The sequence below is a fragment of the Saccopteryx bilineata genome, chromosome 9, assembly GCF_036850765.1.
Source record: "Saccopteryx bilineata isolate mSacBil1 chromosome 9, mSacBil1_pri_phased_curated, whole genome shotgun sequence".
NCBI lineage: Eukaryota > Metazoa > Chordata > Mammalia > Chiroptera > Emballonuridae > Saccopteryx > Saccopteryx bilineata.
This window is the reverse complement of record NC_089498.1, coordinates 44,482,219-44,497,360: the sequence shown is the minus strand read 5'-3', so window position 1 is coordinate 44,497,360 and position 15,142 is coordinate 44,482,219. Positions and strand designations below refer to the sequence as shown.

The 15,142-nt window shown below is 52.0% G+C and overlaps 1 protein-coding gene across 7 annotated transcripts in view; it reads right to left on the bottom strand.

Annotated features, from left to right (window-relative positions):
* Nucleotides 1-1,268: 1,268 nt before the first annotated feature.
* SIPA1L3 (signal induced proliferation associated 1 like 3) overlaps nucleotides 1,269-15,142 on the bottom strand; it is a 337,072-nt gene continuing 323,198 nt past the window's right edge. For 4 of the 7 annotated variants that reach the window (XM_066242143.1, XM_066242139.1, XM_066242137.1 and 1 more), the window contains 5 exons: nucleotides 14,891-15,140; nucleotides 9,954-10,097; nucleotides 6,547-6,682; nucleotides 4,528-4,609; nucleotides 1,295-3,351 (listed from right to left, as the gene is read on the bottom strand). In XM_066242143.1, the coding sequence (XP_066098240.1) occupies nucleotides 3,211-3,351; nucleotides 4,528-4,609; nucleotides 6,547-6,682; nucleotides 9,954-10,097; nucleotides 14,891-15,140 (753 nt within the window). In that variant the 3' untranslated portion in view covers nucleotides 1,295-3,210. Of the gene's footprint in view, nucleotides 3,352-4,527; nucleotides 4,610-6,546; nucleotides 6,683-9,953; nucleotides 10,098-14,890; nucleotides 15,141-15,142 lie in introns of all 7 variants that reach the window. The other 3 variants (XM_066242138.1, XM_066242141.1, XM_066242142.1) reach the window with 2 other exon arrangements.

Sequence of the window (15,142 nt, the reverse complement as noted above, 5' to 3'; positions counted from 1 at the left end):
TCCTGGTGGGGGCGGGCGGCTCAGCTGAGGACGTGGCCTCAGGAGAGTGGACAGACGAGTGTTGGGAACACTAGTTTTTAGATGTGGAAATAGCTGGCCCACCTCCTCTGGAAAAAGGACACGTACCCGTTTTGGAAAAGTATTTTTTTTGTGTGTGTGGTGTTGAGGGAAGGGTCTAAGAGAAGTCTCGGGTTTGAGCTCAGAGATGGCAAACTCGATGACAGGTAAATGGGTGAGGTGGGCCAGAGAGACCCAGCCACCTGGTCAGTCCTGTCACGAGATTGGGCTGCCTCTTGGATCCAGGCAGAGCCAGACTGAGGACACACCTTGGGATTTTCACATGGAACTTTGAGATTTGGAAAAGCAGTTTGGTCCATTGCAAGTGTTCACTAGGGCAGCTGAGGTCTGGGCGGTCACAGGACGTGTCAGTCTCTTTCCAGTCTCCCCCTGGCTGTGCTCCCGGGCCTGGAAGCAGGGTAGCTTTCCCCTCCAGCTACCAACCAGACAAGATGCTCGGCAGAGGGAGCGGCTCCTCTTGCCGGGAGGTGAGCCGGGGTGTGACAGGCCGGCTGGGTGGGTGTGGTCTGGGGACAGCCTAGCCAAAGGAGGCACGGGCCTTTAGTTCTGAGTTTGCTGTGGAGGACATGGAAATTTGGCTTTCTTTATGTGCAAACTCCAGATTTTTTTTTTTTTTTTAGAGAGACACGGACATGTAGACAGAAAGGGAGAGATGAGAAGCATCAACTTAATGGTTGCAGCACTTTTAGTTGTTCATTGATTACTTTCTCATATGTGTCTTGACTGGGGGGCTCCAGCTGAGCCAGTGACCTTTGGGCTTAAGTCAGAGACCTCGGAGGTTTGAACCTGGGTCCTCAGTGTCCCAGGCCAACGCTTTTAATTCACTGCACCGCCACCTGGACAGGCAAAGTCCAGATTTTTAAAAGTTGACTACTAATTCTATAGCAAACACAACTTTGTGGGCTGGGCCTAGCTTTCAGACCTTTAGTATGTAACTTCTGAGGTAGAATCTACCTCTTTTTAACTTAAGAAGGGCTTTTATATTCTGAGTGGTACAGTTTTGTCATTTGGGTTTCAAGGAAAAGAAGTTTGCAAGGCTGGTGTCCCGTGGTTCTTAAGGGTGTGTGTGTGTGTGTGTGTGTGTGTGTAACAGTGTTTGGGACAAGGGGGACAAGAGGACGCTGGATCACACCTCTCTTCAGTGACTTAAGCAGCTGTCTCGCTAGTGAATACACAAACCATTTCTATGAAACATTTATTTCCTTTGAAACCTCCAGAAACATGCCAGAAAATCTCAAGATAGGGATAGAAAAAAAAAAGGACAAGAATAAAAAATCCAAATGAAACAAATCAACATATGAAAAACACCTCTGCCGCTATCTTCAGCTATCAGAACTCCAGCTTCAAATTAAATAATTTGTTTTGCAGAGATCTTTAAAAAATAACAGAAAACAAAACCAAAATCATAATTTACACTTGTCAATGTACACGATTAGGTCCCCAAAATGATTAGAATGATCTGAAGATGAGGTGACAACTTAAAAGGGGGAAGGGTGGGCTCTAGGTTAGGGTTTGAGGGAAGGGGGATGGGGTTGTCCTGGAGAACCCGTCCAAAAAGAGGGTCTGGGGAGAGGGGCAGACATCACAGTAGTGCCCAGGGCTGAGACCCAGCAGGCCCACCTGCAGCCGCACCCCCGTCACAGCTCAGGTGAGGGCGAGGGTGTGGCAGATGTGCAGGCAGATGTGCAGGGCTGCAGTGCAGCCAGGGGCCAGAGGCTGACTACAGGGAACGTGATCAGTGTCCTTTGCCCTTCTCTGGCTCCCTGACTGCCTGTGTCCTGGGCAGTCCCCACTGCCCCCTTCCATGAGATTTCTGGCCCCAAGAAGAAGGCAGTGGGGGTCTCTGGACAAGGACTGGGCAGCCTGGCACTGGCTCCCAGCCTGAAGCTGCTGCTCTGAGCAAGGCCCATGCTAACTCCCCTGCTCTGGATGCCTCCTGAACTGGGAAGACATGGGCCTGCCCACCCTGTCTGTCCCTCTGAGTCCTCCTGCTGGGCACCAGCCATGGGGACATGCCTTGATCCTCAGTTTGAGGAGGGGGGAACACAGATTGTGGCCATACAGACTTGTTCTGGCTCAACTCTACGTGGAAAAGAAAAGATATATATTTTGTTGTTTGTTTTTAAAGAAAAAAAGAAACTGGTTCCCGGGTAAACAGCATAGTACCACACCAGCTTGGCTGCCTGGCAAGCTGCCCTTATTGCCTTTAGAATCAACATTGTGGGGGTTCGCACAGCAAAAGGCTCCCCCAGGGAGCACAGTGATGGTGTCCCAGTCTCCACTGCTGTGGGGGCTGCAAGGCGAGCTGAGGGGCTTGCAGAGAGAAAACAAAAGCAGCGAGGAGATGAAGGCCCGACTGGTCAGGAGCTGGGAGGCGGAAGGGCTCAGGGGCTGTGGCCTGTGGTGGGTGAGGGGGCCGACAGAAAACGACTGTGTAAACAGTGTGCAAAGAGTTCCCCTCAAAGCAACTGGTTCTGGATGCTGGGGTTTGCCCTCTCCATCCTGGGGCCCCCCAGAAATAACTGAAGCTCTAAGAAAGTGCTCCTGGCTGTTTTTGGAAATAGGGGTTGGGAAGGGATGATGTCCATGCTTTTTGGCGCCAGAGCACGAGGGACCGAGGGCCCGGGCCGGTTTCCACTTGGGCCCTCAGCGCTCTGGGGTGGGGGGAGGGCGGGCTGTTTCACGCTGTGATTTCTCATGCAGGGGGCTGGGCCCACATGCCCCAACTCTTGTACATGGTGAAGACCCTTGGTTTGTGAACTCCTGGAGCTGTGGAGTTTGGAGACTCACTCCTGCCCTCCCTCTTGCCTTCCTACAGCTTTGGATGGCTTGGTCCTAGGAAGAGTCTCGGTGGGGGCAGCGGGATGGGCCCCTGGGGGTGGTGTGGACAGAAACGAACAGTTCAGAGGGAGGCCTGAGCCCCTGTGTGGCTCACGGGGCCTCGTGGACCGTGAGCAGACCCCACTCCCAGCCCCAGAGAGGCCTCTCTCAGGGTTCCATGTCCATGGGGAGCATGATGAGGCCCTGGCTGGATTATCTTGGTCACACCTGTAACCAGAGCCAAACTACGGAAGACGGAAGAACAGGAGCCCCTGGGCCCAGGTGGAGGGGACGGGCAGTGGCTTCTCCACCTCAGAGCTCCTTCTCCCTGCAGAAGATCTCTGCGAACTTGCGCAGCTGCTCGCTGGCGGCCTGGGACTCCTCCTGCAGCCGCTGGTTGTTCTGCCGCAGGCTGGCCACCTCCGACTGCAGCACCGCCTTGTCTTGCTTCTCCTGCAGGGTGGGGTCCGGGCATCAGCGGGTGGGCCGGCCAATGGCTCCCCGGGGCTGTGAGCCCTGGCTCAGCTGTGGTGTAGAGCTAGGCTGCCAGGATGCAAAGCTCAGCTCTGCTTCTTGACAGCTGAGTAACCCCAGGCAAGTCACTTCACCTCACTGGGACCTAGCTGCCTCAACTCTAAAACGGATGGCTGAGAAGTTTTTTTAAGTCATATGTGTTGAGCTTTCACAACACAGCTTGACGTAGGTGACAGTCCGACAAACATCACTAATTATTATCACCTCGTTTCACTGTCAGCCACCCAGGCAGCCCTACACAGCAGGCGGGAGTTAAGGACGTGTACTCAGGGCTGTCTGCAAGGGCTCCACCGCCTCTCCTGAGACACCCCTCCGGGATAACGTACCATCCGGAGGCGGTGACTTGTCCAAGGTCACCTTAAGTGCTGGGGTGGGATCTGAACTCAGGCCTCTGTGATTCTTGGGCTTGAGACTTACATTATATGTTGCCTTTTACTCCAAGGTGCATAAAGCGACAAATAAAAATCTCCTCTACCCTTATTTCTCACTTGTCCACCCTGGAGACAAACACGACACATAATTCAGACTGCTGCCTTCTAGGCAATCCTCTCATCCATGGATGTTATCTAATTTTTAAAAGTATCACGATATTCTAGAAAACAGTTCTGCAGCTTGCTTAGTTTGTTACTTGTTATTGGACTTCTTTTGTTTGTTAATAAATATACAGATTTCTGTGGTTATTTTAATTGGCTGCAGAATATCCCACTGCCCAGTGACCTGTCACTTCCATCACCACTGTCCTGTGCAGGGACAGCTGCACTGGCTCGCTGTTTATTTTGCCAACAGTGCAGCGTGAACATCTTCGCACATGGACCTCTGTGCCCATGCTTGTAAATCTGTCAGACAAATTCCCACGAGTGGAATTGCTAGGTCAGTGTGGTACACAATTACATTTTTGATAAATATTATCCAACTGCCACCCAAAAAGGTTAGATCAATTTATTCTTCCTCTAAGAATGTGTGTGTTTCTCTGGGTGCTCAGTAGGGTCACTTTTTACTCTTTACTCATGACTACATTCAGAACTGGGTAGCCCCCCCCCCCCGCAAGGGAAGGGCTGGGAGGTATGGTGAGCAGTGGTGTGGGGCACGGCTCACCTTCTGGAGGTCCGTGTGCAGCTGCTTCAGCATCACTTCCAGCTGGTACACCTTGCCTGTCAGATCCAAGGCTGGCTCCTCACTGGGAAGACAGGGGACAAAGTCAGGCTCTGCTCACTCCTGAGGTTCCGGGGCGCCCTTTCCCTGTTGGCATCCCAAAGGGGCCTAGAGGAGAAATTCTGGGGGAAGCCAGAAGCCAAGCCTCCTCCTGGCCTTGCTCCACCCAGCAAAGGCTCGTGTGTGGATGTGGGTGGGAGTCAAAAACAGTGTGTGTGCTTGCCCTAAAGTGTGCCTTCTCTCCAAGTCTGGACCGTGTGTGTGTTTAGGCAGAAACTCCTCCCACGTGTGACCATTTCACGTGGCACAAGACAAAGAACCTGCCTTGCAGACATCCACGGAGCACCTGCCAGGCCCGGGCACTGTTCCAGCATACGAGACGTGTTAGTGGACAAATGAACACAAGGGCCTGCCCTTGTGGACAGGACTAATAGCGAGACTGAAGAGGAGGGTGACAGCCTGTCCCTACATTGTGCATGGTCTCAATCTAATAGAGCTCTGGCCCAACACAGCCTGGGAAGTCACCATGTCACTACCCACTGGACAGAGGGGAACCCAGGCTCAGGCAAGAGTGTGGCACTCAGAACCCCAGCCTGTGGCTCCTCCTCTGTGCAAATTCCCCTGCTCTAAGCTTGCCTGGCCCTGCAGGGGAGAGTGGGCAGCCCCTTCCTGCAGAAGGCTCCTGTGGGCACGTGGAACACATACATCTAGTGGGTACTGGGGAGGGCGCTGGGCTGCAGCAGATGAAGGGAAGCTGGTAGCTCAGCCCAAGAAGGGGAGGAGGGCTCAACCCTCCTGCCCTTCCCACCCCTTTCCCCTCTCCATGGTCCCGGATACCTGCAGCTGCAGGAGGAGGTGGGAGGAGGTCGCCGGTTCAGGGGCAAAGGGAATCCAGGCGCGTGCCCAGAGGCCACAGGTCCTACCATTTCCACATCCACCCTGTTCCTACCCTCTCCATGGTGGCAACATCTATAATTGTCTAGTTCCTGTAATTACAGTGGGCCCACATTTGGGTGGAAGTTCAGTCCTGAAGCCAGTATGTAAAGCCAACAAGCCAACAAGAGTCAAAATTACCCTGAAAAACTGCTTGTCCCACCCACAAGGTGCAGCGCCTGACTGCTGTATACAGAGAGAGCCCTGCAAGGGGAGGGGTGTGCATGAGTGTGAAACGCACTATTTACACTCACGGACCTGCAAACATGCCCTTTCCATTCTCTCTCCCTCTTTAATTTTATTTTCTGCCAAGGCAGTGCAAAGATGTAACACTGAATGTGAGATGACCAATGTGACAGGTGGGTGTCCCTGTCCTACTCCCTCCCCTAGGAAACCTCATGAGGGCAGGGTTCCTGTCTCATCGATTCCTGACCTCCCCAGGCCCCAGACAGCCCAGTAGGGATCTGCTAGGAAAAGGTGACAGGTGAGTGTGGGGGAAGATTTGCATAATTTATGAATATGCAGAGGAGAAAGCCCAGGAGAAGACAAAGGGGACAATGAGGGGCACTACCTAGCATTTTTCAAAGTTGAAAGGCCAACAACTGTGAGAACACTGATTACAGTGCCCTGTCCACCTGACCATGAGGACAGGGCTGACTCTTAGTTGCTGCTGGGCCCAGGGCTTGGATCACTCCACATCTATTAGATGAGGGAGCAGATGTTCCCCAGCTACTGCAGATGGGGTGGCAGGTGACCTGTAATGGCTGTCACTCGCCCAGGTGTCTCTTTCACTGAGCAGGCCTGCTGCCTGCAGGGACTACAGGGACTTGAGGGTTCCCAAGAAAACCTTACCTCTTTTTTTTTTCTTTTAATGCTTATTTTACTGATTTTAGAGAGAGAAAGGGAAAGAGCAGGAGAGAGACAGGAACATCTGTTCCTTTATGTGCCCTGATCCGGGGATCAAACCAGCAACCTCCGTGCTTCAGAACGATGCTCTACCTGCGCTAACCAGCCAGGGCAAAACCTCACCTCATGGTCGGGGTGGTCCTGGGGGTTGGGGGTCCCCTCTCCAGGTTCAGGTGGCTGTGAACAGGACTGTGTGCAGGTGGCATGTCCGGGCTCAGAGCTGGGTCATTGAGAGAGAAGAGCGACACGGCTCTTTGCACTGGCGGAGAGAGTGGGAGAGGTCAGCAGGGCTCACAAGACAATTCTCCCTGCACACCTCCCGCCGGACCCTTCACTGCCTCCCTGCCTCTCACTTAATTAAATAACAAGAAAAACAACAACAACAAAAAAACAAGTGGCAGAAATGGAGGCGTTGAAGCTGGGTGACATGATAGTACACGAGGGTTCATTACACTTCAGTCCTGAGAATGTCTTTGAAATGACAAAACCAAAGAGATATTTGAAACACAGAATATCAACTATACTGGAGAGAGAAAAGAAATCACAGGGGCTATCGGTGAAAGCAAACATTCACGGGTCTCCCTTCCCCAGACACACAACTTGCTCTGCGATGGGGCCCGAGTGCCTGCAATTTTAAACAGAACTGTTAAGGGATCTTTCTGCAATGACAAGAATTGGCGACAGCCCTGATGCACCGCAGAGCAGCCAGATCCCTGAGCCCTAGGACTGTCACTGGACAAGGGGCAGACATCCAGGAGGTGGCCTGCGTGCCTGCGCCCGGAGGGAACGGGGCGTGCCCAGGAGGAGAGTAGCACACGCTGGTCACGCTCTGCCACCTGGCAGAGGTGGCTCCCAATGAGCTGTACGTTTATCTTCTCAAAGAAGAGCACAGTAAAAACCTGAGTAGCCTTCCCTAGAGCTACCAGCTGGTAGTAACATTCTGACTACTGCCCTTCTCTCTCCCTACTTTTCTGAGTGTGTACATACTTTTTCCTACTATTGAGAGTAGGCTGTGAACATCATGTTGCTTCACTTCTAGGACACTCTCCTATATCATCCCAACACACTGTTAATGCTCAAGAACTGTAACATTTATACAGGAAGAATGTTTTGGTTTTTTTTTAAAGTGACAGTGAGAGAGAGAGAGAGAGAGAGAGACAGAAAGACAGGAGATGAGAATCAACTCATAGTTGTGACACTTTAGTTGTTCATTGATTGCTTTCTCATATGTGCCTTGACTGGGGGTCTTCAGTTGAGCCAGTGACCCATTGCTCAAGCCAGTGACCTTGGACTTTAAGCCAGTGACCATAGGGGTCATGTCTATGGTCCCCTGCTCAAGCCGGCGACCCCGTGTTCAAGCTGGTGAGCCCCCCTCAGGCCTGTGACCTTGAGGTTTTGAACCTGGGTCCTCAGCGTCCCAGGCCGATGCTCTATCCACCATGCTACTGCCTGGTCAGGCAGAATGCCTAATATAGTCATCTTCAAATTTCCTCCAATTCTCTAACATCCCTTGTAGTGATTGGTTTCTACCCTATATTTAATAACTATTCTCTCTGAAAACATTTTTTGATGAACAGTGTCACAAATGCCCCAAAGCTGAGAAAACAGCACCATGCACCCCCATGAACCCATTGCCAGTTTCAACAATTTTCAACATACTCTAGTTTCCTCCCCTGCCTGCCCTTTGCTTTTTTCCCCCCTTTCATTTTATTTATTGATTTTAAAGAGAGGGGAAGGGGAAGAGAGCGAGACAGAAACATTGATGTTTCTGTACGTGCCCTGTCCAGGGATCAAAATGGCAACCTCTGTGTATCCGGACAACGCTCTAATTAGCGGAGCTCTATGGCCAGGGAACCCTTTGTTTTATTACCCACCTGATTACTCCCCTCCTTTACTCTCTATAAATAGCTTATTGAGGCGTAACTGACACACATCAGACTGCACATGCTGAAAAGTGTACAGTTTGTTGAGGTGACTGGGCAGTCAAGCCTCAGTTTCCTCATCTGCAAATGGAATCCTAACACATCCCTCAGACTAGAAACCAGAAGAAATGCTGTTAGTAAAAAGTGCTAGCTCAGAGGAGATGCTCGGTAATGCCACTGTGGCTACATCACTTCCCTCAGGAAGCAGCACTGAGCAACCCTGTCCTATCACTGAGCTTGCCAGGCTGCCAGAGGGCCACATCCCCCAGCAGCGCTGGGCTTCGGCCTGGCAACTGAATTCCCCAGTGGTTCTAGAGCAGAAGGCTGGGCCAGACCAGAGGCTGGGCCCTGCATGCTGATTCCTCTCCCTCCCTCCCGCCCTCCAACCAGGCCTGATGGCCTTCATCCTGTGGCCAGCGAGGCTGCAGAATGCGATGAAAGCAATGGATAGAGGCAAATGAGGAAGGAAGTTTCCTCTAGGCCACCTGCCTGGGGTGATCTGGGTTGAATGTAGAAAAATGAAGGATGTGTACTATATGGGTCTGGTTTAACAGATCTGTGCCAGGCCCGTGCTGGGCACCTAGTGGTTACAGCCCAGGGTCTTGCCCTCTTGGTCTAGTGTGGAGAGGGCTTAGGGCACAGCTGTGGGAGTCCAGGAAGTGCCTGATCAAGACTAGGGGATATCAGGGAGGGCTTCTTGGCAGAGTGACAGATAAGCTATGGCCTAAAAGATAAATGAGCCATTCAGAATATGTTCATGTCTGTCTCAGGGATCACCATGAGTACCACACTTTATAGATAAGGAAACAGAGGCTCAGGGTAAAGTCGCTTGCCCAAGGTCACACGAGAAGGAAATGGCCGAGATTGCTAGCTGTCCCTCATGATCAATTTTCCCTTTCTCTATAAATAACAAATCCCAAATTTCAGCTGGTCACATGGCCTCCTTCCACCTGCCCTGAAGCCAGGCCTGGCCATGTGTGACACTCTGGCCAGTGGAAGTAAGTGCAAGGGGAGTGCGAGGCTTCAGGAAAGGTACTGAAAGGGACGACACTGCGTCCTTCTCTCTCCTGATGATTAAAGCTGGGCATCACGGCCAGAACCCTAGGCCTCACTGTCTGGCGAGGGTCTTGTCCCCCAGTGCATTTGTGGAACTGCCGTACCAGCTCCAGGAGGCCCACCTGTATTTCCTATGCAAAACCTGCACGTTTAAGTCATTAATTTGGATTTTCTGCCACTTGCAGCCCAAGCACAGCTAAACACAATGTGGATTGCTACAATTTTGCTCTATATTATAATATAATGTACCATCTGTTGAGGGCTCCTCTGTGCCTGACATGTTTTACATACAGTTTCATATAATCCTTACTACAGCCCCAGGCTGTGGGTACAGTCACATCCCTGATTCACAGACAAGGTGACTGAGGATCAGAGCAGAGAGATGACACTTGCTCAGTCTAACCAGCAAGCAAGTGACAGGGAAGGACATAAACCCTGTTTACCCTGATTTTGGAACCTGTGTGTATCTCCCTTCAAAGCCTCAAGTCTCTCCATTGATCCCTTTAGGGCACAGAAGATAGGTTCTGGTGGAGTTCAGCAGAGGGCACCCACCTTCGTACGCCTTGGCTGCGTTGACCAGGCTGGACCACTCGAGGCCAGCGGCGGTGTCCGGCAACGGCATCATCCCGGGGTCGAGGCGTCGCAGCGGCCGGTCCCGCCCGTCAGCCAGCGAGAGCTCAGAGGCTGAGGTGGTGGCTGGGCGGGGAGAACAGAAACAGGAAGGCAGGTGAGAACGACAGCATGGGAGAAACAAAGAAATCGTTATGTCATATGCAACATTATGTAATTGTTATAACATTGTATACAATTAAATAAATGCTGTATTTATTAGCTGATAAATGCCAGGGAAAATATCTAGCAGGGGTGGGGGATGACGACGAAAGGGACAATAATTATGTGGCTGCATTTTAAACGGGGTCCTAGGAGAGGCTTTGCTGAGAAGATGGCGTTTGCACAAAGCTCTGAAGGAGGCGAGGAACTGAACGGCACAGGGGTTACTTGGGGTAAGAGCATCTGGACAGATGGAACAGCCAGTGAAAATCCCCAAGGCAGGAATGTGCCTGCAGGTTAAAGGAACAGTGAGGTGACCACGTGGCTGGGACAGAGAGGGCGAGGGAGAGTAATGGAGTGAAGTCAGAGAGATGACAGGGCTGGATTATGTGGGATCTTGTGGGCCATGATGAAGACTTTAAAAAAAAATTTTTTTTTTTTTCAGAGACAGAGAGAGTCAGAGAGGGATAGACAAGGACAGACGGACAGGAATGGAGAGAGATGAGAAGCATCAATCATCAGTTTTTCGTTGCACGTTGCAACACCTTAGTTGTTCCTTGACTGCTTTCTCATATGTGCCTTGACTGTGGGCCTTCAGCAGACTGAGTAACCCCTTGCTCAAGCCAGCGACCTTGGGTCCAAGCTGGTGAGCTTTTTCCTCAAGCCAGATGAGCCCGCGCTCAAGCTGGCAATCTCGGGGTCTCAAACCTGGGTCCTTCACATCCCAGTCTGATGCTCTATCCACTGTGCCACCGCCTGGTCAGGCTAAAAAAGTTTTTTTAAAAGATTTTATTTACTGATTTTAGGGGAGGGGAGTGGGAAGCATCACCTTGCTTCTGGTATGTGCATTGACCAGGCAATCCCATGGTTTTGAGCCAGCGAACTCAGTGTTTCCAGTTGAGGCTTTAGCCACTGTGCTACCACAGGTCAGGCCATGATAAAGACTTGGTCTCTTCCCGAGTGAGATGAAGCCACAGGAGGGCTCTGAGCAGGGAGGATGTGACCTGATGCAGTGTTCACCAAGTCCCTCTGGCTCTGTTTGGGGGACAGTCTGTGGAGGGGAATGCAGGGAGCAGGGAGGCAGTGAGGACAGCACCAGGTGGGCTGTGGAGGGCACGCTGGCAGATCCTGGCTCTCTTCTGCAGGTGGAGCCAACAGTACTTCCTTAAAATGAATGTGGGTGTGAGACAAAGAAGGATACAGGGCGATGTCAAGATCCTGGAGCTGGAACTGCGATGGGAAAGGCTGGGTGGGATCAGAAGTTTGTTTCTGGAGGTGTGGAATGTTAGCTGCTGCCAGACCCCCCCACGGAGCCGTGGCTGGCTACAGGGGTCGGCAGTGGAGGAGAGGGTGCCAAGCTGCAGACATAACTGAGTTGTCAGTGTCTGGACAGTGTTTACTGTGGTACGGTCACTATGGGGAGACCTGGTGTGTTCAGGTGGGGAAAAGGCCCCTGAAGTCTCAGGGTGTGGGAAGTGACAGACACAGTAAGCATCTCATTAGCAGCTGCATTTGGTATAGCCACTGAGCAAGTCCTCTGTGCCGGCCTTAGGCCCTGGGCTTCAGCTCAGTGACGCCTCAGAGTGCATAGAGGGGAGGGGACAGAGGAGGACAGTGAGGCACAGAGAGGTCAGGAAGTAACTGAAGTAGGAAAGGCAACACCTGAGCGAGCCAGGGTCGCCCTGTGTCCCGAGTATGTCCTCTTGCTGGGCACTGTGCTGGGTACTACAGGCTCGTCTTACAGCCTCACCTCTAATTAGCCAGGAGGGAGGCAGCATTATGACCCCAATGTCGTGCAGAGGGAGACGGAGGCTTAGAGAGGGAAGCTGCCTTGCCCACAGTTCCACTCACCGGTAGTCTGATGCTGACCCTGCTCTAAGCCCAAGCCCGACAGCTGTGGGCAGAAAGTCCCTGTTAATACTATTTAACCTTGCTCTCCAGTGTTCAGGCCCAAACCTGACTCATGGTGGATTACAATGCTTGCTCTAAATGACAATACTAATAACAGAAACAGTGAATAGCTACTGGTTTTTAGTATTTACATGCTAGGCATTGTGCTAGTGTTTTCCACGTTTCAACTTGTTTGATTTTCAGATTAATGCAGTGAGGTGGGCACTATTTTTGCCCACATTTTATTATCACAGAAACTGAGTCACAGAGAGGTTACTTCTGTGAATGGGGGACATGGGCCACAAACTCAGGCTGTCCAGCTCTCGGGTCGAGGAGTGCTAGTAAGCATTTGTTGAGTAAATGCTCAGGGGAATGGCAAAGGCCAGGGAGGAAACGGAGCCCCTGACCACCCGGCTCTGCTTCTCCAGCCGCCAGCACTCCACTGCTGAGCTGGTGGGGGCTGGAAAGCGGCTGCCACTGTCCAGCGAGAGGTCAGCAGGCGCTGCTGGTGAGACTCCTTGGCATGGAGGGTCTTGTCCTTTGTTAGTGAAGCCCAGGCCAGGCTGACCTCATCTCTTCAGCCCCGATGTGGTTTGGAAAGGGCACTTGAGCAAGCTTGGGAAAGGTGGAAAGGGCTAGGGACCCTGGCCATGATGAGGCCAGATGGGACTCTCCCTGGCTCAGGGGGACTGACAGGTCATATGGGCAATGAGAGGTATATGTGTGTGCTCAATGAGAGAGAGGATCCTGGGCTGGGGTCACCACAGTGAGCCAGCCCTGCTCGTACGGAGCTCCCAGTCCAGCAAGGGAGACAGACCTATTCCCAAATAGCAAAAGCCCAGAGTGAAATGGGGCTGTTGATGGGAAACATAGGGAGGAGGGATCAGAAATGGAATGGGAACAACCCAAGGCGCTGTGAGGGCCCAGAGTGGGTGCCTGACTCATCCTACTGGGGACGGAGGGCTTCCAGCAGCATCTCAGTTGAGACTAAAAGCCGGTTAAGGCATTCAAATTTATCTTTCTGGCTCTCTGTGCATACTACCTCTGCCTTGTTCTCTTTCTTACCTTCTCCTTAGTATGTGTTGAATGCCAACCATGTGTCAGGCCCTGTGTTGGGCAGACAGGGCAGACTGGATGAGAGACAAAGGAAGGAGACACAGAGCAACGCTTAAGGAAGCTTGAGGAATTCCCACTGAAATTCTGACATGCTCATCACTGTGTGCCCAGTGCCTAGAGCAGAGCCTGCCCCAAAGCCCTGTGGAAGGAGGGTGACGAAGGGGTGGGCTGGTGCTCTGGACTGTAAACCAGGAGATGAGCTAGTCTGAGCTTGAAAGAGACATCCAGGAAAGAGCACTAACTGAGCAAAGCCCCTAGAAGGATTGATTGAGAACAGGGTTGGGAGAAGAGTGTGGCGGGCAGAGTCAAGAGACATGTAGAGGCCCTGAGGAGGGACAGCCTGGGGGGCTGGACAATCTCAAGGAAGGTACTGTGAAGGGGAGGTCTCAGGCTGGGCCCCAAAACACCAGGCAGGAAGATGAATCTAGACACTAGAGCAATGGGAAGCCAAAAGAGAATTTTAAGCAGAGAAACAGAACCCTTCAAAAAAGTCCCAGAGCCTCCTCTATCCCACCCCATGTGCACAAGAGGATTCCTCTAGATCAGGGGCAGTCAATCTTTTTATACCTACCGCCCACCGGTTCCACAATAATGATGATTTATAAAGTGGGGAAGTAACTTTACTTTATAAAATTTATAAAGCAGAGTTACAGCAAGTTAAAGCATATAATAATAATTACTTACCAAGTACTTTATGCCGGATTTTCGCTAAGTTTGGCAGAATAAATCTTTATAAAACGACTTACTATAGTTAAATCTATCTTTTTATTTATACTTTGGTTGCTCCACTACTGCCCACAATGAAAGCTGGAACGCCCACTAGTAGGACCAGGTTGACTACCACTGATCTAGATGATACAGGACACAGCCCTTCAGCCAAAATCCTTGGAGTAGACACATATCTGGAACCCAGATTGCTTGAACTTGGGAAAGCTCTGCTGTGTATGACAGCACAACCAGAGAGGCCAGGTAGCACCTGTAGTCAACATACCAGCATTGTGCAATGAAGTAATGGTTCTTTCCTATCAACCTGGGTAATCAAGAACGACGGAGAGCCTCACATGGGCTCATGTCGGGCTGTGCTGCCCGGTGAGCCTGGCCCTATCTGTATCCTCCCTTCAGCTTTACAGCCTTTAGGGATTGCAAAAGGGATCTGACGGTAGACCAAAGGCTGCTTGATGGGGGCTCTGTGCACAGTGCCCCCTCCATGGGGGATGCTCAATAAACATGTGCTGGATGAATAAAGAAATGGATAAGCCACACCCCTTCCCTCCCTAGCAGACCTGGCGCAGTCAGGTAGGTAAAGCAGTGTTCACTACGTAATCTGCTTGGTGCTGGAACAGGGAGCCAGGGCTGGGTGTCGGCTGATGCAAGCCCCTGATCCCCAGGGCTCAGACTAACTATACTTGGAATGACCTCCCATTTCTGGTGTCAGATGACCCCAATCCTTGAGTGCTCCAGACTCCTAGGTGATCCCCTGGAGATTGCTGGCTCGGCCAACAATTCCTTGCACCATGGATGACATCCAGTGCCCACCCATCAGGCCCCCTTAAAATCATGTGCAATCCAGTTCCCTCCCTCAGCTGACTCTGATGACCTTTGGCCTTTGACCTCTGACCTCCAAGTGGTCCACAGGTGACCTCAAGGCCCCTCTCTCTTGATTTACAACCCTGGAGTAACTCCCCTGCCAGCCCCAGGGTACCCAGGCTTACATTTCTTCTCTGGGAATCCGTTGCCAGTAGCAAGGATGGTGCTGGGGCTGCTCCCGCCGGGTGGGTGGGGGTGCTGGTGCTGGCGGCGGGCAGGCAGCGTGCTGGAGGGGAAGGTGCAGGTGCTGGTGAACAGCACATCGCTGGGCAGGCCCGCCTCTAGGCTGGTGGGGTTGGCAAAGCTGGGCTCACGCCGTCCGCTGCACAGACTCTCATCAGACAGTGTTCGCTGTAGGCTCTTCTGTGGTGACTGCT